The 24,488-nt window shown below is 43.1% G+C and overlaps 1 protein-coding gene across 3 annotated transcripts; it reads right to left on the bottom strand.

The window, feature by feature from the left end:
• Window positions 1–24,072, bottom strand: IL2RB (interleukin 2 receptor subunit beta). 3 transcript variants are annotated; one of them, XM_044441275.1, is made up of 12 exons: window positions 23,919–24,072; window positions 22,482–22,669; window positions 21,668–21,858; window positions 20,051–20,137; window positions 18,526–18,640; window positions 15,187–15,250; window positions 14,712–14,817; window positions 11,126–11,271; window positions 10,229–10,397; window positions 7,896–8,004; window positions 6,803–6,887; window positions 1–4,778 (listed from the first exon to the last, which is right to left on the bottom strand). In XM_044441275.1, the coding sequence occupies exons 3-12, from the start codon at window positions 21,816–21,818 to the stop codon at window positions 3,960–3,962; spliced, it is 1,851 nt and encodes a 616-aa protein (XP_044297210.1). In that variant the 5' UTR covers window positions 21,819–21,858; window positions 22,482–22,669; window positions 23,919–24,072; the 3' UTR covers window positions 1–3,959. The 3 variants fall into 3 exon arrangements, with proteins under 3 accessions (XP_044297210.1, XP_044297211.1, XP_044297212.1); XM_044441276.1 differs by having other exon boundaries at window positions 20,051–20,134; XM_044441277.1 differs by lacking the exon at window positions 21,668–21,858.
• Window positions 24,073–24,488: the final 416 nt, after the last annotated feature.

Here is a 24,488-nt window from a genome sequence, read left to right as displayed (position 1 = left end):
TTAGAGCCTTTTTATTGTAAAAATTTTTCACGTACCCAGTATACATTAAAGCTTATACATACATAGTCCTATGATTATATTTATCCATATTCTGATTGTTTTTAGAAAATGCATTTTGCCTGGTAACTCAAGGTAGTTAACAGCATAAAATACAACATAATAATATTAATTTAAAACGTCATAACAATAACTTCAAAAATCCAGTGGTAAGAGTTTGTCAATTTTTGAAAAAATCAAGTGGATGAGGAATTACAGTAGATCAGCAGTTAACAACACTCGCGCCTCCCTGGCATTTTCTTTTGCTTCATTTATCCTCTGAAAAGCTTGACCTTCAAGAAGAAGGAACAGTAGTACTTGCAGAAGTTTGATTCCTGGTCTCTCCATTTAAAGGGATTAGGTAAGCAGCTAGTGATGAGAAAGATCCTTGCCAAAGATCTGGAATGCTGCTGCTAATGAAAGTAAATAATGCTGGTCAACATGAACAAAGTCTGACCTCTTAGAGGGAAGCTTCCATTGTTCCTAAGAATATAGTCCTATATAGGGATGTAGGAGAATTTTGTTTCAATTCACAAATAACGCAAAATGCCCCGCTTGCAATCCTGAGTATAAGCATGAATGAGAGTATGTTTTCTTCCAAAATGTTTGCAGGTTCCTGGGTTTGTATTCACATGCTCAAAATACGTACTTGAAAAATGCAGAACTTTTCCAGTTGTGCGGCTTTGGGAATGAGCTGAAACACCCCTACTTATTCAAAGCCTACTGAGAAGCAAGTCCCATTGAGTTCAGTGGAACTCACTCTCAAGTAAGAGGGTGTAGGAAAGCAGCAGTTGAGTCTTAAGAAAGTTTCAACACAGTGTTCAGAAAGATACAGGAATCAAGTAAGTCAGGCTGGTGTGGCTGACTGCCCAGTACCAGAATAAGTCCCAAGCCAGGAAACTTACATCAAAATTTAAAATACTGTATACAGAGATTAACATTATAACCTAGTTAGCACCTTGTCTGTAGGTGCAATGTGTGACAGTCAGAAAGGAACACTTGGAGGTCCTCTCCTCTGGTCCAGTATTGTACTGCTTGATGGACTTTTAAATGCAGAACCTGCTTTTATTAATAAAATAAACCTAAAGTAGCTTGCAAAAAATAATAATGATACAGCCCATAAAACACAAAGATGTTCACTTAAAAGAAACCACACAGTTGATATTACTAAAATCAGTTTCATATGCTAAAATGAACATCTGGATAATATGAATTGCTATCAAACAGGGAGAAAAACTTGAGTCCACACTAAAAATGTGGTGAAATAAGAAGGCCTAGCAGCTTGTCTGAATCTTCAGAGGGAGATCCTGTGTGTGGTGTGTGGGAACCAGATATTTCGGGGTGCTGCAGAGCAATTTTTAGATAAGAACTGCTTGGATCCTAAGAGGTTAACTTAAGGAAAGTGTTTTGTCCTTCTTGCAACAATCTGTAACTCATGCAAAGCCTTGCTGGGAAGAGCAGAGAAAGACTCTTGAATAATGCAGGATGAAGCATGCGGGGAGCAGAGGGCTAATGGCGGATAGGAAGCTGTCTAGCATGCACATCCTTAACTTCTGCTTGGATTTCACCCCGTTTGGTGAAATTTCTCCATCCCCTATAAAGGAGAAGGGGGCAGGAAACTTTCTTTCAGTTTTTACAGTTTTGTGTGTAAAATAACGACATAATATAAAACAGTTTAAATCAAACTTGGAACAGAAAAGACAAGAGAAACCAGTTGGTTCCAGATAATTCTTCAAAGACCGGTGGAATAGAGTCCAAAACAGGAACGTAAACAATCCTTTCAAGGGAATGCAGTCCACAGCTCCGGAGCCACAACCAAAAAGGTCCTGGTAGACACTCATTTCAGAATTGGAAAGTCCGCTAGAGGGGCCATATGGGAAAAGATGCTCCCGGGTTTTGTGGGGCATTATATGTAGAAACTAGAGCCTCTTGAAAGGTTCAGAGCATTTTTCAAAGGCAGCCTTTTCAAAGCCTTGGTGCCTTTGAAAGGCAGCTTTTCAAAGGCAGTGTTGCACTGAGCTTATTGCAGCAATCTAAGCTCAAGCACAGCAAGGAAACAGTGCTAGTGGTTATGTACCCACCATGAGCACCAACTGAAGCTAAGAAAAGCACATCATCTGGCCAGCCATACTCTATTGTGGGATAAGCTAAGAGGCAGCATCAGAGGCGGACCTGAATTCGAGCTCTGGCAGCATCTCTTGGGTGACTCTCCCCAAATCTGATGCAGGAACAGTGAACTTTAGACACCTTTCTGAGTGTTTAATGCCATATGTCAGCTTTGCTCAGCCTGTATCTCTGTAAATAAATGCCAACACACCCCTGGTAATCCTCCAGTGACTTCATTCCACAGCAAACCAAACCGAAGGTAAGCTCTGGAAATTGTCACCAGTAGGGTTCCAGTGGTACTAATGCTCTGTTCTGTAAACAGGAATGGTTCCTCAAAATGAGGGCAACCTGGCGTCCCTGGGCTGCTTGTGGTCCTCTGAATTTTTGACAGTCCTCTGCACTACTGCATCTTCACTGGCAAAAAAGCAACCGCTCACCACCACAATTCAGTGGCACAACAACGAAGGATAAATTTTACTTGAAAATAAGAGAGGGAAAGCATCCTTGTAACACAATTTTGTTTGGAAGCAAGGTGTGCACTTCCAGCCTGCCTTGCTTCTTGTGTCTCTCCCCCAGCATCAGCTTACAGTGCTCGACTCAGCGGTGCTACAGTGGTAAGGGTACCACTGAGATATAGTGGAGCTGGGCAAGCACAGTGGAGCTGGGTGAGTTTGGGTGCCTGTTGGTCTGACCTTCAAATTTTGCAGCAGGCCAGCTTTTTCTGAGTCAAAACAATTTCACGAACTTGTGGATTGTCGCCCCCCCCCCCCCACTTTGCGGTAGATTTGCACTGATTCCCATTAGTGCTAATGTCAATAAGTGCTAATCTCTCCCTGCTTCCTGCAATGAAAAACTGGTCTGCACATCCATAGAATCCACTAATGTGGATTAGTGCTAATAGGAATTAGCATAAATGGAATGACACACTGTTTTTTTTTTTTTAAAAAAACAGCTTCTGTCAATGGGTAGATGAGAGGAAGGCACCTAACAAATTCACAAAAGACAGAAAAAATGAACGAATGTAATAAAATCCTTGCAACCCTACCTAGTGGCAGCAATTCCATGGAGGGTTTGTGGCTACTCAGGGCATTCTGAGAGTGTCCAACTGCCCCCGAAACCCCAGTTCCTCACCCCCAGTTTATGGTGTCACAGAGATATGGGGCTCTTTTGCTTTTGGAAAACATAATCCTAATGTCTTGTAGTAGCAGTAATATACAAAGCCATAAAATCAAAAGCACAAAAATTCAATTAGATGCCTGAGCAAGAAGCTATTAGGTTCATGTATTTCCATTTGAGGCATAAAAACTTGACAGCAGCTTCTTATGTTCCTAGGAATGAATACTTGAGTGGTAGTTAGGGAAGGAGAAAAGTTACAACTATACCCCAGAAGACCATCCTTCTGATTCATTCTCTTTGTGTCTTGCTGTTGGTATGTCTGATTTTCCCTTCAGATTTGGGTTTTCAAGTTTACTTCATGCTAAGAAAAGCAGAGAGCCATGTGAGATAAGGAATGAATGGGTTCTGTGAGTGGTGCTCATGATGGAACAGGTATCCTTGAGCAAAAGAAAGCAAAGCCAGCTCAGACCATGAAAGGATGGACTGAGGAAACATGCTGGAGTTGACAAGTGAACATTTGTCTCTTCTGGAGAAGAAATATCTGAACCCATAAACTGATCTGAGCATGCTTTCTTGATTCCCATGGTGACAGCAGTCCCTGCAGTCCACAGAATTTTCCATTCTTCCTTTCCCTGAACTAAACTGATGGTTTAATCCAGTTCAATAATCTTGATTTCAGAAATGACTTCCCTGTGCACAGTTCAGGCTGAGTGATGGCTGTAATGGCACTGGAGATCCCTCAAGGATAGGTAGGCATCAGAAGAACTAGGGAGCTGACTGGAGGATACTGTTCTGCAGAGATCATTACCTTGGCCTTGATTTTGAATCACATCCTGGAGAGCAGCAGGCCTGTTAATTTCCACCAAGCTGAGTTGGATCTCCATTTCTGGAGGATCTCCATTTCTGGTCATTTCTGTTCTATTACTATTGAGGGCTATATTGACACTGGACTGCTCCAGAACACTTGGGCAGCTCGAGGAATATTGTTCCAAAGACTTGTAGAGTGGACCTCTGGACTCGCTCCCTTCTTTCTTGCAATTGTGTTCTGCTGTTGATGCTGCGGGGAGGCTCTCCTTTGATGGAAGAGCTAATAAACAATCGCCCACTGTCTGGGTTGAGTCTTTTGTTTCTTGCAGAGAAGCACCATGTGCCTGGTTTGCCAGGTTGCCACAGGTCGGTGGTGGCTGGCTGCTGTCTCCTGTTTCATAGAGTACTTTGTAAGAGTCACCGTCCTCATTGTCACTGCTCCCTTGAGAAACGGGGTCATAGGTGAAGTACACCTTGCAGGGTTCAATCTCGACAGAGTCAAGATGGTGGAAGAAAAAATAGCCACCATTGGTATAATGGCTGGATGAGGAATGTCCACTATTCTCTGGTGTGTTGGTATTCCTGAGATACTCCTTGGTAAAGAGGAAAGGTGGTTCTTTATAGCCCTTCTGCATTATCTCAAGCACAGAGACATCTGGAGCTGCAGTGGCAATGTGGAAGGAAGAGATGGTGGATGGGGAGGACAACCACTTCTGTTGATTTCATGGGAGTTGGGGGGAAACAAAAGACAGTGGGTTCACATTCAGAACAGCAGAAATGAAACCTTCAAACAAAATACTAGAAGATGTTAAAGGAGTTTCCCTCTCTTTCCCTTACTCAACTGATTCTGAACATTTCTTTATGGCTTTCCCATACAGAAAATAACTTTCTCCTGACCTCTGTTCCTCAGATACCCGCCCTCTTCTAGATTTATATATGATTACATTTATATCCTGCCACTTTTTTCTCTTGCAAGGATCCCGAGGTGGCTTACATGGTCCGCCTCTACATTTTATTCCCACCACAATCTGTGAGGTAGGTTAGGCTGAGAGCCAGTGGCTGACTCAGAGTCAACCAGTAAACTTTGCTGCTGAGGGGAATGGAACATATCTCCTAAATCCCAGTCCAACAACCTAACTGCTATACTACACAGGCTACCTGAATGCTGAGCATCTTTGGGAATATTTGTAGGATTTCTCTAACTTTTGCGGGGTGGGGTGGGGGAACCTGTGTTAAGCCAGGCCTTGGAGCTGCAATTCAGAAACAATATTGTTATGCAGACCTCAGTCATGTTTTGCTTGTTCTTGGCAGACATTCACACGGTCTTATGCTGTGATTGTCATGTGGGAAGGTGCCTAAAAGAGGAAGGGACTGCAAGCTGCCTCCTGATGCCTAAAATAATTAAGATGAAAGAAAGAGGCAGAAGCTCTGTTAAGGAGGGAATCATGACTTTCCTGGCATTGTACATGGATGGCCTCATCAGTACAACTGTCAACCAGGACATGGCTTTTCAGGGTCAGTTTTCCAACTGGATTCTACCCTGGGAGAGCTGCTTGAGAAGTTGCTGAGTGACAGCTGCTCCATGAGGCTCTCAAAATTCCCTGCTATTGTTTTCAACATGGGCTAATAGTGCCACAGCTGTCAGTTTAGTGATTTGCACATAGGGATGTTTGAGGATTTTGTTCAGTCCATGATTGGAAACGAAACGACCTGATTCATGCCTTCCATTTGGATCAGAAATAGAGTTAAATTCAGAGCTGTTCAGAAACTGTGGCTGAACTAAACAAGTGTGGCACTAAACCAGTAATGTAATGCAAAGGTTTTGTGGAATCCCACCCTGCTACATGCACAAACTTTATCTCTAGTCTGGTTTGTCAAACCATTTCTCCGGTCCTTCAGCTCATTTGATTGGGAGAATGTCCTACATAATCCATGGGTTTTACTTCTGATTAAACATGCATAGGATGGCATTGTTTATTTATGTGACATTGGGGATAATACATTAAGATAGCATGTGATGTATTTTAAAACTTTGAGTAGTTTTTTTTGACCATTAATCTTAAAGAGCAATCCCATGACTCCTAGACAGTATCTGATGTTGGAAAGGAGCTCAGTTCTTGGCAAGGGGACTCTGCACTTGAATTGCAGATGGCACAGAAAAACCCACACTGGCTGCTTCTCTAAGGTCATAACAGTCACCTCAAGGCGGGGGGGGGGTGGCTTAAGCAGCATTTCATTGGGTGGGGAGGAGAGGAGACTGGTGGTGCCAAGACATGACACATTCTGGCAGGACTTTAGCCTCCTTCTCTCCTTCTCCAGAACACTGCAAATGGATGGCTGGAATCAGTCATCCAGCCACAATCCAGGATATTAGGAGGCAAGAATGATCTTCACCTCTGCATTCCTCCCAACCTCCAAGGATGTCCATAAGCAGGAGGCTACAGACATCCCCACTGGATTGCACCCTGGCCAATGATGCATAGGGTTGCACCTTAAGACCCTCAATCTTGTTTTTACACCTGCTACAATGCCCAGGGAGGGCCCCCAACACAACGGCTTGCATTTGGTGGAATTTTTTGGGGGGTGGGTGGCTATTGAAATTGTCACAATGAGTGCCTACATTACAAACATTACTGTTACATCACTGACTAGGAATGCACCCTTTTATCCTGGTCGCTGGCCAACAGCCAGCAACCTAATCATAGTCTCCCCATACCTCAACTTCATTTTCCCATACCTGGAAGTCTCCTTCATGGTCAGCAGTGAGAGATGGGAAGAACTCTGTTGGGTTTGGCAAATGTCTGTCCAGCATGTTCCTAAAACTGTAACAGGTTACAGACAATGTTCAGGAAAGAATGCGAAATGAGTATGGTTTTGGAGGACAGACGTGTTGCTACATTTGGTGCAAGAACTGTTGGCTCCTAGGAAGGATTGCTATATTGAATGAAGAACCATCACCCTATGTCAGACGCATGGCTCTCCGGGTATTTTGGCCTGCAACTCCCATGAGTCTTAGCCAGCACAGTCAATGGTGAATGATCATGGTAATTGTTGATCAAAACACTTGGAGGGCTGCAACTTGCCTATAACAGAGAGTCCCATCCAGGTAGAGGCCACCTAGTGGTAACAAAAGCTATTCTGTCTTTCCCATCTTAACAAATTTCTTTGGAAAGGGAAAAAAACCAGTGGGAAAAGAAACAATGGTTACACATGGAAGCGTCCTCAGGACTCTGATTCCACTACATGTGATTCCATTGCATGCATGACAAGAAAAGCCTCATCTGGAAGCAGTCCCCAGTCTAGAATTCTACTTCCATTGCTGCATGTAGCAAAACCATGCCACACTTTGCTGGGATTTCTTTTCCCCTGGATTCCAGTAGATCCTGCCTTAGAGACCACATTCCAGCCTTCCCCAACCTGATGCAAGCCAAATGGACCTGCAGTTTGCTTCATTTCCAGCCATCATGACCATTTACAGGATGCAGTCCAACATATCTGGAAGGCCACTGGCTGTGGTGGCTTGGAGTGACGGGAACTGTAGCTTAACACAACTGGCAGGCAACATGCTGTGGGAAGCTGCTATCTTCTCTGACCTTTCAGTGGAATTAACAATAATAAACATGCCCCAGCCATTTGTTATTCTGTGCCATGACATGATTAAACCACATAACACAACTGGAAGACAAATTAAAGATTTGTCACTCCTGCAGAGGGAACTGCTTGGGAGAGGCAAGAGTTTTGGGCACAGGGCAGGGAACTGGTGATCGTCTAAAAGATTGCAGGGTCAATATCAGGAGAGGACAGAAGCTGCATTTTGAATTCTCTCTTACCGTTTCAATGCTGAAGATCTGGCCTCAAAGAAAATGACGATGCAGGCAATGATTATCACACTTACAACAATGGGCAGAATAAGTAGAAGGTAGGCACTTGAAGATGATGCTTGAAGATTAGTTAGAAAGAAACAAGTAGAGATTAGCCATTTATTGGAGTCAGATGTTTCCCACCTGGACCTAAAGGACAGTCAGTATGAAGAAGCTGAATTTAAGGATGCACAACCAAATGCAGTTACCAACTTTGATCTCTTGCTGGAGGAACATCTTTTTAAACTAACTCTTTTGATTTATGCCCTTCTTTGCTTTTATTCTAATGATTTCTTTGGCACACCCTTTTTATTTTTATTTCATTATTTTTATTGGATTGCTGGGTTTTGAACCTGAAAGTTACCTTGGGGCACTTTTGGGGGCCAAAACATGAGGAAGAACTAAAACAAAGAGCAGCAACAAAAGAAAATTGCACCGCTGTGGTAATATAGGAGACAAAAAGTGTCCTATATTACAAATATATATTCACACACACACACAAACTTATATTAGATTTATATCCTGCTTTTTCTTTTTTTAAGAACTCAATGAACTTATAATAATATAGGATACAGAATATATGTATCTCAATCATCTCAGAATGCAGGACATGGATTAATGGGCTGAAGTTCCAGGAAGCCAGATTCTGGTTGAGTGTTAGGGAAAGCTTCCTGGCTGTTACAGCAATACAACAATGGAACTGATTACCCAGGTCATGGGCTGTCCTACACTGGAGGCATTGAAGATGCAGCTAGGCAACCAGTTATTAGGAATGGTTCAGCTTGGGGTGCTGCACTGAGCAGAGGTTTGACTTGATGACCTTATTGGCCCCTCCTGTCTCTAATATTATATGATTCCAAAGGAATGCACCAAGGTTGCCTAATTTCTTTGCAAAAGCAGCTAAACCAGCAGCATCTTATGGCATAGAATTCCAAAAGACAGGAATTGGGGACCTCTTTAATCTGAGGACCAAATTAAATTTCAGAGAAGCTCTTAGGGTCTGCATGCTAGTGAGAGGGGTAAAGTCAAAATGGTGGGGCCAAAATAAAAAATGCCAGCATATTGTAGAGTAATGCTCTTACAGCCAGTAGTTAAGCCTAAAAAGAGGCATTTGAACTTTTAAGAATGGGGGGAAACTGCACAAATGTTAGAAACTACCAAATGAGTGGGCAAGGGGACATACATAGCCCTGTGAGAAATCCTAGAAGACCAGATTATGAGGTTCCCCACCTTTGTAATAAATGTATTGATATACTGTGTAAGGAAGGTACATTGCGTATTATTTTCTATTTGTTTGGAAACTACCAGTGATCAATACCATCATGTGATTGTGAAGTTTTGCATGCAAGGCAGCTTCTTACGTTCTTATCCAGCTCCAAGAAACTTTTGCTTCAAATGTGGATGTCAACCAAACATCTTCCAAAATGCTCATTTGCATTGCAAATGCTTCTGCTCAAGCTTTCTTTTCCTCATGATCAGTGGTCACTTCTTAACATGCCTAGCTCTGGAGAGGCACAAATGCTACACAAGCCTCCCATGCCTCCCACTGGTAGATGCTCTGAGCAGGGATGCCAGGGGGATTCGAGTTTTGCAATGTCTTACATGAATCAATCTGGTCTGCACCCCCTGCACTAATGTGCAGATCAGAATATTGCTATGCAGTGGATTTTGTGCTTCTCCAAAAGCTGCAATGGAATTATAAGTTTTGCAGTGTAAGCCATACGTGTGTTTAACTTGGAAGTATGTCCACTGTGCACAAGAGAACTTGCAGCCTAATAAATATTTAGGCTTTCACATTCAAAAGGAAATGAGCATGTTGGGAGAAAATAGGTTTAAAAACAAGAATTTAAATGTGATTCTTGTGCAGTTTTCTTAACATCTCAGAAATTAATGCACAGAAACCTTAACGTCCAGAAGGCAAACTGTGAGTGAGATTCAGAGGAAGTAACCTGCCCAAGAACTGATATACATAGTAATGGTGGGGGCTTAATTCCAAAAACAGAACTATTCATCTGAACCCAAATAAAGTGGTGCCGGATGCCTGCTCTTCTCTTTGCTGCCCGTCAGCCTCCTGGTTAGAAGATAATAAATTTTCAAAAATCTTAACAAAAAAATAAGTCAGAAATCCTGATGAGTTCCAAGATGGGTTTTGACAGGCATAACTGCCCACTGGAGCCATGTTGCAGACTCCAGCATCACAGCCTGTGCAATGGAAGCATTGGTCCTAACACATACGTAAGGTTTTGGAATCCTTATCTGCCCCAATCCTCTAATACTGGGCGTGCCTTTTTCTGGACACCTACCTGCAGGATCAGTCCTCCATATTACTGGCATGCTCCAGTTGCTCCACACGCTTTTGAAAATATCCTCTAGTACCTTTGCACGAACGGCCGCCTCATATTCTGTATCAGGAGGAAGATTCTCAAGGAAGAGCCATCTCTGATCTTGATCAATATTGAGGATTTTGTCGGTCTGCAAAATGGAATCAAAGACAGAATGATTTCTGTGTTGTTAAGTCATTAGAAATGCATAGGAGGTCTGTGCTTTTGCTGTCCTCACTGGGCTTCCATGCTGGCTAAAGATGATGAGGGTTGAAGTCCAAGCATACCTGGAAGGCACAAGGCTGGGGAAAGCCTGCCATGTTATAGGAGACTTCTCCTGCATGTGAAAACTTGATTGTCCACAATAGCATCCCTAACATTGAGGCAATGGTGGCCTTCCAGATGTTCCAGCACTCCCATGAGCCCTAGCCAACACAGCTAATGGTGAGGGATGCTGGGAGTATTAGGCCAAAGCATCTGAAGGGCCGCAAGTTGTCCACCCTGGCTTAGATGGACTAATCACCTGGCCACTAAAAGGCAGGCTATTATAAAATTCTGGCTAATGAGTGATGTTGGCCCAACATCTGGAAGGCCAGCCCAGGTTTATATGGAGTGTGTGTCCTGCACCCACCCTTTGCTTCTTGATCTGCCATTTTAGAGCTACTGGCTGATTGAAGCAGAGCACCCTTCTTTCTTTGGCCTTGTAGTCATCTTTTGAAAGTTATGTATCACTTACACATAACATAAAAATGTCAATAAAAATCTCTTAAACAGTTTTTAATGATCAGGGACAGAAAAGTGGAATAAATAATAAATCAAATCTGTATCATTCAGGAGAAAATCCCCCCCCCACATAAACACCTTCACAAATACACTCACCTTGTTAGAATGTTTTATTCTGTACCACACTTGGTACTTCAGGTTTTCTCTGATATAATGGGAGAGAATACAGAGGCTCCAGGTCAAATTGTAGCCATGCCTGTTGGTCCTTTGCAGTTGCAAGTTGCAGGGAGGCCTGAGTTGAACTAAATGAATAAGGTCAAGAAAGGCACCAATTACTAATATTTACAGCAGCAGGAACAGCAAAGAAAGCTGCACTGGTGCATGCAAGATACAGAAAAATTCAAAATCTAACCATACTGCTTCCAGGACCCCCCAAAATATCACAAAGGTGTGAATGTTTTCTCATTCGGGCATTCTCTGGAGAATTTGAAAATTTGCAAACTCATTTGTGTCATTTTTGCTGGACCTAATAAAGTTACTGCCCCAAAGTGTATTAACAACAACAAATTGGTTCGGCCCTATTTGACGTCTCAGTGACAGACCTTTTCATACCACGTTTCACCCCATCTCTGCACAATTGGGTCACGGAATCAGGAAAACACAGTCACAGGGAAAGAGTCAGGGAGAAGCACCATCGCCACAGCATTTTCCACTCTTGCTTAAATCTGTCCCTGCAGGAGAAATAGTGCCTAGAGCTTCGCGCATGCATGGGAGTTGTCCATCCAAGAACAGAAAGGAGCACTTGTTGCTGCACAGTCAAGGACTGATTTGTTATTTCTAATGTGGAATGAAGGAACGGAGGGCTTGTTGCTGCATGGCAAGAAGCCGGTGCTGTGTATCCTGCTAGAGACACAACCATAAGTGGAGTGGGTTCACTGAGTTTATTGCTGATGATGGACAAGATACCTTTGGCCAGGGTGGAGGGAACGTCTCGTTAATCTACTGTCAGTGTGACGAGGGGACGACACGATGATGGGAGAGGTTACAACATTAACCTTGCAAGATGTGGCTGGGTTTATTTTGGATCTAATCTTCATTCTGTCCTCAATGGTGCAGTTTCTGCTACTCTCTCCCTTAATTAATCCCTGATCAGTTAAAATCAAAACCTTTCTCCTTCATGATCTTATCTGGAAGAGAAAGTAGATCTGGTAATTTTTACTAAAACCTTCTGGAACATTGGTATTAGATCAACAAATGGCTCTGGTCTATCATCAGTTTTGGACTGAGGGATGCAGTGGTTGAGTGGCTGTTGTTCTCTGGGAGTCAGATGAAGTCAAGTCAGAGCTTTCCCTAAAAGCAAAAATGACAAAACTGAGGCTGCCATGCACATTAGGAGAAGGCAAGACTCCCTGGGAAAGACAATCATGTCAGGAAAAGTTGAAGGCAGAAGAAGAAAGGGAAGACCAAACATAAGATGGATTGAATCCATAAGGGAGAGCTGAATGAAGCTGTCATGGACAGGGAATTCTGGAGGACCTTCATTCATAGGGTCACCTTGGGAGAGCGATGACTGGAGGGCACATGACAGAACAGGTGAAGATAGGCAATATTGGCAGGATCATCAGGGAGCTGAATTCCCAGACATCTGGAGATCTACCTTCTGTCCACCCTGCCATAGTAGACACGTCTTTTTAATGTGTTTTTGGTGGCAGGTGCCAGAGAGAAATGGGGAATACTACCAGTATATTGTCTACCTCACCAGTCAGATTACTTCCATGAAACACTGGAGATGGCCTCAAGTCTAGTGTTGGAGGTCCCTAGCTTTTGCTACTGCATACATGCTTAATCCATCGTGTCTGGTTCAGCACAAAACTTTATGGCAACCTTGAAATTGTCTGAGGGCGCCCATATCATGAGAAAGCTTCACCACATTGCCTTCTCTCCCTGATCTTTAGAAAGAATGATAAATGTTCTCATTAGAACTTTGGAGGCTGTAAGGGGAGACAAAAGTTTCCTCAAAACTGTTTGCTTGTTTTCTGTTTCTGGACCTGATAGTAGCACTGCTAAGATGCCTGTGGGCTGCCAGTCACCCCCCTCCACCCCCTTCCACCCCCTCCACTTTTTGACTCAGAAGATTTTTTGACTGCTGAAGTGATTATGGTATTATTTGTTTTCAAATTTTAATTTTATTTTTCATCACTGTTATTGTTGTTTTTAACATTCTTTCATTGTATTTCATGGTCTCACAATTTATTTTAAAATTCGTGCAAGGGATTACTCTGAAAGGCAGCTTTTCAATCTTTTAAATAAATGAATTCATCTTCCTTTCAAATCTTTGATTATCTCCCTGTGACAGATAGCAACCACCAGCAACAATATCTTTATCATAAGACTTGATATGTCATGTAATGAAAAGATCCAAAATTGATTTTTTTCAAATAAAACTCAGCAGGGAACACAATTTATGATATGCCAAGACTCATCTTTGCACAGTATATTGAGCTTTGTTTTGGTCTTCAGAGAGCATAAATATTTTTTGAAAAAAATAAGAGCAGCAATTTATTTGATATCTTGGTGATAGATTTCATACTGGAGTTAGCTCCTTAAGTTAAAAGAAGGATTTATCCAAAGACCCAACAAATGTTTTTATTTACTTGATCATCTACCCTTCTTGCTTTGATGAATCAATGTCTTATTGAGTTTTATTTCTAGCATGTTATTTTTGCTTTGTACACTACTCTGAAAATAGGAATGTAAAGAAATTAGTCTCAGTTTGCTTCTGATCAGGATTGACCTATTTTATATCTTCTAGAACAAACATGGACTTGGACACTGTCTGCAGTCACAATCCTACATCCTGAGTTTGTGGTGTGAATCGCCAATCTCCCGTCCCCCTACCCCAAAAAAAGTTCATCAGTACATGAACATTTAAAAAAATGCTTGAAATTATGTACTTTTTGAAAATGGGCACAAATGCACTTTAATCTAGGGGAAGAATATGCACATTTCAAAGGTGTGCACAATTGAACTGTGTATTTGAAAATATCCACATGAAAATATCCATGGATTTTTTTCAAGAAAAAAAATGAAGCTCAGAATCTGATACAGCCTTGAGATGGAGTAAATTTTGAGATGAAATGTGAAGAACTTTGATGAATTTGAGATTAGCTGATTTGCATATCCCTACCTGGAAAGCAGTTTTGTGCATGGAGGGATAATCTAGAAGTGCAAAAATCAACAAATCAATCAGAAAATCATCAGTGTCTTGATCTATGTATATTTAAATTTGTTTAATTCATTTACACCTGCTAAATTTCTACTTCAGAGATAGCCAGATCTACACATTACTTTTCAGAGGAACTGCAGTGCAAGAGTAAAGCATGCAGAAGGTCTGTGATTCAGCTCTTGGCATCTCCAGACGAAATGATCAGATAGAAAGTAATGGGCAAAGACTTCTGGCTGAGATCCTGGAAAGATCTCTGAGATCCTAACAGCATGATGATAAGTCGGGGGTATCCAACGCCTCCAGTGGCTACCCACTAAAGGCACTTTGCATGTAGGTCTTACTATTGGCTGTGGGATAAGCTCATCTTCTCTTTTTCATGGCTGAACATTAATTTGGCTCTGCAGAAGTCAGTACTTAAAGGTTCAAGGGTCAAGGATATGCAAAGGTGTTTCATGATCTGGCAAGTGGACACAATGCATGGCATCGTGAACTGAAATCCAGGGGCTTTCCACTCACTGTTCTGAAAGGGCTTGAACGTCTCTTTCTGAACATTCTCCCAGTCCTCTCCAACACGGCAAGACACGACCAAGGCAATGGCATCTGAGACGGTCAAGCTGTAGCGCTGAAGATACATGAAAGGGTAGGCATTATGACCACGATCTTTTTTATGATAATCATTAGTGTCTTTGGAAAGAACATTCAGAAAGAATAATATGTGTCATTAGGGCCTATTAACTGGAATTTCATAAATATCTGGTAGCTGCAGCATAGATTTTCTTTCCTTTCTGAGTTAAAGCTGGGAGGCTTACATTGCACTTATACCTGATTGGAAGGAGGCCCACCTAGAACAATGCTTCCTATGGAGTAGTATACTCCAGCAGGTAGCTCTCAGTGGGCAGGTAAGTCAGGCACATCTCTGTACTGGGTGCACTCTTGGATTTGCGGTGTGTGGGGCTGGTGGGTAATCCTGATGTAGCCTTTACATACTCACCTTAAGGACCAGCTCACAGTTTCTGGTGTCTGTACCATGCAGGTGGCACGTCTGAGCTTTTTTCCTGTAAGATACAATTCCTGTAAGACACAGAACTTTCTAGGGTAGCTTTTCCCTCTTGAGCACCCTCCAGATGTGTTCGGTTACAACTCCCATAATCTCGAACACTATAGCAATTGGGGGATAATGGATATTGGTGCTAAATACATCTGGAGGTTCCCAGGTTGGAGAGAGGTACTCAGGACCTTTTACTCTGAGCTTGCATATTACACTACAGCAAACCTAGGTTTGCTTCTGAATACACTCTCAGAAGGAGCTACAACCAGTCATAGCAGATGTGTCTGTAATTTACACACTTTTACATGTATATAAAAGTGAATTTCTTCTGTCCATGATTTTAGGGATACACCTCAAAACAAGAAGGTAAGCAAGGGTAAATCAACAGTGCATTGTTGACATTCAATGAGATGCAATCAGATAGCCCACTTGAAAGCCCAAATCAGGTACCCTGTTTTACATCAGCATCAACCGCTCTGACTTTCAAGGCAGCAGTTTTACATCAACTGCTGCCTTGAAAGTCAGAGCTGAATCCCCTTGAATCCCTGGGAATCTTAAACTTAAATGTCCACCTTTCCGACAGTCATTAGGTTTCCATTTGACTCAGCTTGGAAAAGCGGCAGGGGCGTTCAGCTCTGACTGTCAAGGCAACATTCCCTGCTCATTGCTTGATGTCTACATTATGAAGTGAGGATGACTTCTAGGTATGCATGAACTAGGATGGATATCATGCCAAAGACAGCATGCTCAGCCTTGCATTATCTCGGGCATAATGAATACAGTGAACCCACCCGTCTGCCATCCATTTGTTCAGGGGAGATGCTAGATACCAAACAATTCCACAGTTCAGGCTGACAGGCCAAAACCAAAAAACACATTTTCATACATGCTGATTTGCATTTGTTCATTCTTTCAGTGTGTACCTTTAAAGGATCCAGGCAGGGATGTATGGGCACATGAGAGGAAACATTTGATTTCAGGGAAAAGCTCCATCAGCAAATATTCAAGGCTGTGGGGAAGCAGGGGTTGAAGCACACGTGGGCGCAAGCTGGAGGGTGATCAGGTGCAACACAGATCAGAGCACCTTTCTTTCAGCAGGTTCCCATGGATAGCAGGGTGGTGGCCAGAGGCCCTCCCTGGCTCAGGGGCTTCAAATGAAGGATCAAGGGCTCCAGCCCCAGTGGGTCAGCCGTTAAAACCACCTCTGTGTGCTTTCCTTTGGGGCAACTAACTGCAGCTGCTGTGCCAAGGGAAAATCTACATATATTCGTGGGCTGCTGTCCTAGCACCATAGATAGAACTTAAATGTGTTTCGGTTGAGTCACATTCAGCTGCCAATCATCATGCTGCACCCGCTCCCTACCCCATACACACACAGAGAGAAAGGTAGATGTTTATGATTTGGCAAACTCTGGGATGGCAGGAGGAAAAGGTTGTAAAAAAATAGGAAAAATGCTATTTTTAGAATTTTAGGTTGTATATCCACAATATGCATAAGGGTTCCAAATGGAGAGGATATGCATCTAGATTTATAAAAAGGTGGGTAGATTGTAGCCATAGATTGGAATACACACATGGTGTGGGCTGAAGTTGCTGTCTATCACCTTAGTTGTCTTCAGTATCTACCAAGTCCCAAGAAAACCTTCACAGAATTTATCAAGGGTAAACTGTGGGCTAATCAAGCTGAAAGTATATATGAAAGGAAAGTATATATGTGTGAAAGTACATATGAAAGGAAAGTATATATGTCTGTGAAGTGAGCCTATATGAAGAGCAATGAAAATGTAAAGAATGCCAGGGAAGCATATATGTGCATGAACCAGCCTTTGGTGTCTAACGGTTGACTGTTGCGCAAAGTTTCCACATCGAAAAACACTGTGAGCTTTTGATATGAGCTTTTGAACTATGGCACTGTAGCTGGTTCAGGGTGTCAGAGAAACCTGAAACAAATTTGAATGAGTTTGAATGCCTAAAAATCCAATGTAGATGTTCTGCAGCAGACCAGCTTTTCATGAAGCACAAGGACTCTATAGACTTATGGATGATTTGGGATTTTTTTTGTACATAATTCAATGCAAATTTGCCCATAGGTAGATAGGCAAAATAAAAACCTGCCCCAAATACATATTTCCTCTATAGGCTAATGTGTGAAATCCACATTTTTCATGAATTTACACATCTGGCGGGGGGGGGGGGAATTTGAGCATTTTTGGGGGGCAGATTTGCACAACTCCATCAATACATGGTCAGTGGAATGAATGGTACCTGACAATCCATGAAACACAGACAGCCTGGATTACGGTGTCCATACAAGCACGGTGCTGGTGCTGGTGCTGGTGCTGGTGCTGGTGCTGGTGCTGGTGCTGGTTCGTTCATGTATGCGAGCCATGACATACTGTTACCAGCATTAAGCAACAGCCTATCATACATGATAAACAGGGATCAGGGAGAAACTTCTTCAGTTTGCATTTTAATATGAATGGGCTTAATTCATAATTTCCAAGTCAATAAATGAAATAAAACTTCTCTTTTTCAAATGTTGTGATGCATTTCTCCAGATCAATAAATAGATGTGCCTGCAAAAATTAGTGAAAATTACATAACAAAATGCATCATGTTGGGAAAAATTGCTTGGAATAATGCTAAGGGGAAAGTGAGTAGAAAAAATTAGGAGAAATTGAGCATGGAAATGGAGTTTTGCACAGATTTTTCTGATGCAGTAATGAGATGGAACAAAATTAAGAGAAATGAGAAACTGAATGAAAACAAAACTGACAGCTTTGTCTATCCCTAAGATTGACCGAACAGATAGATTGACAGACTATTGACTGGAATAGTTTTCTGGAATGTGGTACCCTCCAGATGTGCATGGCTACATAAGGATGATGGGAGTTGTAATCAAACACTTCTAAAGGGTACTGGGTTGGGGAAAGCTAGCCTAGGAAGAATTGGAGAAGACAGGTTCATGGAGTCACTGAAAGTACCAAAACTGAAAGCAAACGATAATGGCTGTTCTAGTCATTTTGCCAATCTCCTGTTTCCTGGCTAAACAGATGGAACAGCTCAAGATCCTGGCAGACTCTATGAGAGCCATCAGAGGCAAGTATTCGATGTATCTCTTCTACTCAATAAAAGTTGTCTTGGCAAAAGGACGCAATGTGCGATTCTTGGCTTTGACAAATGGCTTCTGCAGACTTAGGGTGGCAGAAGGCAAGGCAAGGGGCTGATCTAGACTAAGAAACCTATTCTCTGCCATTGATATGCATTTGACTAATTACTCACACATAGTTGACGGAAGCTGTGAGTTGGCATGGTGCGCCTGTGACATTTTTCTTTGGGGTCCAAGAGCAAATGACAGACTCCATGGAGTCAAACGAGCAATGCAGACTGGCAGATCCTGTGAAGGAAGAGATGTAAGGGACGGTCACTGTGGCATCACATCCAGTGCCACAAGGAAAATGCTGGGCTGAGCTATGCCACCAAGGGGGCTTTCGCACACACACACAGAAGCTAGAATTCCCTGTGATGCCTTCCCACTTGTTATGGGGCAGCTGATGCCAGCTTGAGACATGTGTACATTTGGCAGGGAGCTTCAGCCAGTAGCTCCAGTCAGTAGATCTGTTCTGCCCATTCACATCTCTCAGCATGCTGGTGCACAGTTTCCACTTTTTCTGGAGCCTCTCAGTGTAAATTCCTGAACACCTCATTTTGCAAACCAAGTTTCCTTGCACTTTCTGTTTCTCTTGTCAACTCATCTCTTGACATTCAATTAGAACCTGTGTCTGGCTGACGTTTGGGGTTAGTGCCTGCTGCACCTCAGCTGAGGCTTCCAATCTCCAAATGTGCATAACTGTGAAAGGTCACAATTGTACAAGTGCGGCTCTGTTTTGAAATAACTTTTGCAATTCTGACAGCCATAGACAGCACTTTCAAGATGCCACTTAGGTAGCTGGAATGTTCTCTTAATGGCTGTCTAAACAAACATTGCAAAATACAGAGCCTTTATTTATCTCTGGAAAAAGGGTAAAGAGGAAAAAGCCACAGTGTACCTAAAATGGCTTATGATCATGGAAGAAAGGATGAGATGCCAGCTGACCCCAAAGTTGTCATTTTGGGGAGAGCAGGGACTGGCAGTCACTTGGGAACCATTTGTGAAGAACGGCATAATTTTTCCTTTTTTAAAAAGAACATTCTTGCCCAAGAGCTTGTTAGCTGATTTCTTATACCCATCATGGGCTCAGTTGTCTGGGTTCAGATGACATGATGATGAATTGTAGGCACAATGATAGCCCCAACAACAGCCCATGGGTTGTTGGGGTGCCTAGTCATCCATGAACAAGCCACCCTGGTGAAAATGATCCAGGTTCGTACAATCCATGGTGGGCAGCAATGGCTTGTCATGTGCCCTGCAAAGCCAGTCAGTGACAGGAGCAAGAACCAGGCTCTGCCCTTGCCTTCTCAATGTTTGGGTTTGAAGGGGAGCACAACCTATGGACAGTAACATCAGCAAGAGGCAAAGGTTGACCCACTGCTGCAGGATGCTCACTAGGTCCTCTTTTCCAAGTCCCCCTTTCCAAACCTGGAGGCAGCACTGGGTAGTGGACAGGCCTCCTGGGATCTATTCCTGTCCCTGGAGCATGCCCAAGAGCACACTCAATGGTCTTTTGTAGCCGAGCATTGTACAAGAAGCTTGCTTGTGCCTGTTGGACACTTATCTATATCACTGATTTTCTCAGAGTCTTCCAAGCTGGAAAAGCACAGGCATATACATTTATATTTCTGTAATATTTGGAGGACCCCAACTTACCTTGCCCAGCTCCTGAGGCCAGCAAGAAAGACAGAATGCACAGCAGCTTCAGACGGCTGGTCTTCATGACTGCAGGGTGAAATGCTGCTGAAGAGAAAAGAGGCTATCAAAGTGAAATCCTGACCGCAAGCACATATACTTCTCTGTGGATGGGACCGTAACAGCACTAGTGGTGCTGCTAATTTTAGACCCCGTGTTTAATGTTTTTATGGGGGAGAGGTGGCTTTGCACAGCCCTGTCTGCATTTTAAACTCACTTAATTCATAGCACCATCTTGCCTACAGGAACAAAATTGGAGTATGCCTTTACTACCTTGATGTTACCCACATTTACTGAGGAATAAACATATTTTGTGTACCAAAGGCCAATTAACTTTAGATGAATAATAATGGAATAAGTATCCCTAACTATGTATATGCCAGCCTGGCTATCCCCAGCTGTAAAAGTTTTTTTTAGAATAAATAAAAAAGAAAAGGTATTATGGCAACCATCCTCAGCCCTGGTAAGCTCCGGCATACCTGTGCTAGCCCAGGTGCTAAGTCAGGGCCTGTTTTCCATTGCTCTATCATAAGCAATTCTCTGGGTGGTCCTCTGGAGCCCTTGGCCTGCAGAGACCTGGTATTCAGCCCTGAACTTCAGTCCTAGCTGCACCACCCTTTCACAATATGACTGCCCTATCACTGGGGAGGGAGGGGCAAGTATCTCAGGCAGCTTATTCATGGTGTTATGAAAATCAGCAAATGCTTGGGTATTAATTGATTACTATTACTATTATTGGGTTCAAGCAAATCCTATTTTTTCCCATTGATTTCAATGGGCCAGTTTAAATATCTCTAAGACTAGATCCAGGATCTCTTCTTGATCATTCCAGAGGGCAGCACATAGAATAATAGGCTCAAGTTACAGGAAGCCAGGTCGCAGCTGAACATCAAGAAGAATATCCTGACAATTACCTAGAGAGGTCATGGGCTTCCCAACATTGGAGGCATTCAAGGTGCATCTGGACAACCATCAGTTAGGGATGCTTCAGCTTTGAGGCCTTCACTGAGCAAGAATTTGGGCATGGCTTTATTGGCCCCTTCATACTCTATTAATTTTATTATCTATTTATTTAAAACTTTTCCATACTGCCCCATCACAGACACAACAAATCTATTGTTCCATGATTCTGTGACTCTCTGATTCTAACTCATTAGATTTGTACTGCCAAGGGTGAGGAGAGATGCTTGTGAGATTTTCTACCTCAGATGCCAATGTAACTTTGTTGGTTTCTGACATTATGAATATTCACCTGGCAGGATAGGAAACATGTATTGCTTTTTCTCAAGCAGAGAAACGTCTTGTGCCAACACTACCAGTTGGATAAATGGTTCTCACCAAGCTTAGGTGAGATTGTACAATATCATGGATCTGAGACCCAAGTGCCAACCTGATCTCCTGACACAAATGCTTATCAAGAAAAGGTGCTACTCAATAGATTGTGTGCAGATGTTTGTTATATCTCATTTCCTGGGTAGTTTCTCAGTAATTATACACTAATCAGCAGTGCTGACATTTAGGCTTTCATAGTGGAAGGTTTCACAGTAAAGCTGTCTCGGAATGAATGTTTCTACTCACCACTGAGAGCTACTTGGGCAGCAGAACATTGTTCAGCATAGTTGCAAACAGTTTCTTTGTCACAACCAGGGAATGGCATGTACAAGAAACGGGGTATGTCATCAGACCAGGGCAGAGAGGTTGTGGGACTAGCACGAGAGAAAACTGTCATTCATAGCCCTCCTTTCCTCCAAAAATGGCACTCTAGTCAGCTAATGATGAGAGAATATAGATTAAAAAGAACATTTAATTAAAGCGTAGCGTAAAGTTTACCTTTAGCAACCATTTGATTAAACTCTCATCCCTCATACTCCTGTCTATGTCTGCTTGGAAGTTGAGGGCACAAGGCTATGTAAGGTTAAACAGAAACAGAGACTAGAAAGCCTAGCACTTTTACAAATTTTACAAATTGTTTGATGCTTCACCATTCCAAATCTCTCTGAAGCTCTTCTCATCCATTTGTGTGTTACATTTCTTTACTGCTGAACTGCCAAAGATCTCTTGTCAGTTCTCCCAAATTAACGTGCCCATATACAATTTGGTTGTATATCTGTCCCACCATTTATTTACATGCAATTGCGATGCCTCTCCTTGGGAGTTACAAAGTTTGTGTGAAAGCAAAGCATAGCATTTGTTCAGTGAGGAGAGCCAAGAGGTTTGAATAAACCTGGGAATGAGCTAAGGATAGGGGCCTCTTGTGCAGTGCCAGAAAAAAGGAAAATCATCATAAAAAGAAGACACAGGAGGACATGAAACTCACACATGCTCATTCATATGTATAGGTGCAAGTGCAGGACTAAGTATTACTATTCTTTAAATAGAAGAAATAGATTACCTCTGAGCAGGGTGCAGAAGCCCAAGACCAGGTGACCTGTGTGTCTGCCTGCTCAGTCTGCTGTCCAGGTGCTGACTGTAGGCAGACAACCTCAAGGTCCCTGCTGGATGGTCCTTCTGCTGGTTCTTGCCCTTGAACCAGGCAGCCCTTCAGACAGAGGAGAGTGCCTTCAAACAGAGGTCTCCCATCTGTAAAGTAGGAGACATGGACACCTGGCTACTGATTTCAGACTGTAAGAACCCAGATGTAAGAACTTGCTTTCCATGTTTGACAAAATGTCCACCTGGGCTAGCGAAGTCCGTCTAATTTATTTGCTTGAAAGTCTATCTGGTCTAATAAAGGGCCACCTAGACTAGTGGCCTGCCTCCAGAAGTGGCCAGTCCAATAAGCTGGGCATAATGGAAATGGTCCAGCCTTCTGTAGCTTCTTCTCAGTAGCTGGTAATCAGACCGCTTTTGAACACAGATGTTCCATTCATAGCCTCATGGTTAACCCAAAATCCCAGGTAGGCATTAAGACTGCACACCTGAGCCCTAAAAAGGCGGAGGAATGCAGGAGCAGGAGCAGGCCCTGCCCCCAACATCCCCATGCACGGTGGCTTGGCTTGCCCTCCCTGTTCCTAACATTGGCAGGTTGAGGAGCAATGTCTGAAAGGGGCTTAACTTGGCCATTTCTCCTCTGGAGACAAAGCTGATGGGGTACCGATTTGGACTATAGTCCCTATCCAGATTGTGCCCTGTGCCAGTTTCCTGCAGATGTCTCCCTGGCTGCTTTTTACCCTGCAAAGCTGCTTTCCATGAGCAACAAGTAGCCAGGAGAGAGCAAATTCCAAGAGGAAAATGATGCAGAATCATGTTCTGAAGCAAGATCCCAGGGCTACTTTCCTCCAAACCAAAAGCAGCCCAGTGAATTGTTTAAACACATGACCATACAGTTTGGTCCTCAGCCCCCTTGAAACCAATGGAACAAATGCATTATGACTAGCCTGTTGTTTTCGATGGGACATGCAGCACAATCCTTTGCACACCTTCTTACTGGGTTGGATCTAGACTCGGTCATAGTTACAGTAGACTTACTGAAACCAAGCAGACTTGCACAGGTCATGACTATCTTCAGTTGCATTGATTTCAATAGACTGGCTTTACGTATGTAAGTCAGGATCCAACCCATTGTGTTCAGTAAGGCTTATTTACTAGTGAGTGTGTTCAGAGCTGCACAGTCTTAGTCACAAGCAATAAGCTTGGGGTCTCTGGTTGACCAGTTTTGACTAAGAGGTCCTAAGTCTTAAGAGCTGTGAGGGAGGGGAGAAGTTACAAGGGGGGATTCTCCTATGCTGTGCCTCATTAAGCAAACCCAATACTCGTTTGAAAGCTCTTTGCCATTCCTTCTCTCCTCAGCCAACCCAATGGAGACCCTTTAAATCCCATTATACATTACCTGGTTGCATTATTGTCCTCTTGCCTCCGAGCAATGTGGGTCAGGTTGGAGTTGCCATGTTGGTCCTGGCCACTTGGGGTACCCCTCAGTGCCCAGGCAGTTGGCCTCAAATTCTGCATACAGCCGCTGCTCTCCTAGAATAAAGAGCTGGCAGCATTAGAACAGAGTCAGTTCTGCATAAGCAGCGAGCCTCAGGCGTTCACTCACTCACGGAGCTTACCTTAACACAGGAAGTGGCAGCTCCTTTGCCGTGTCAAAGTGAGATCGGGCTCAAAGTCTCAGTAGGGTTTGCAAGGCCAGCAGCAAGAAAGCCCCAGACCTCACCACATCCCACTTCCTGATTTGCAAAGGTGATGTGAATGGGTGGGGAGAGAGAGCAGAGTGCCAAACCGGCAGAGTATAGAGATTGCCTGAAAGCAAAACTAGGGGGGAGAGAGATGGACATATGCCTCTTTAGGTACCCCCCCTCCCAAAAAAGGCCCAGCCCAGGCCTTTGAGGAAGAGTCTTAGCTATACCTCTGCACATGTTCTCCAGGCTTGGAAACCCCTCAGTTTGCCTCACTGCCGCAA

The sequence above is a fragment of the Varanus komodoensis genome, unplaced genomic scaffold, assembly GCF_004798865.1.
Source record: "Varanus komodoensis strain SLA01 unplaced genomic scaffold, ASM479886v1 scaffold39, whole genome shotgun sequence".
NCBI lineage: Eukaryota > Metazoa > Chordata > Lepidosauria > Squamata > Varanidae > Varanus > Varanus komodoensis.
Note: the sequence above shows the minus strand (reverse complement) of the source record. Positions and strands in the feature narration are given on the sequence as shown.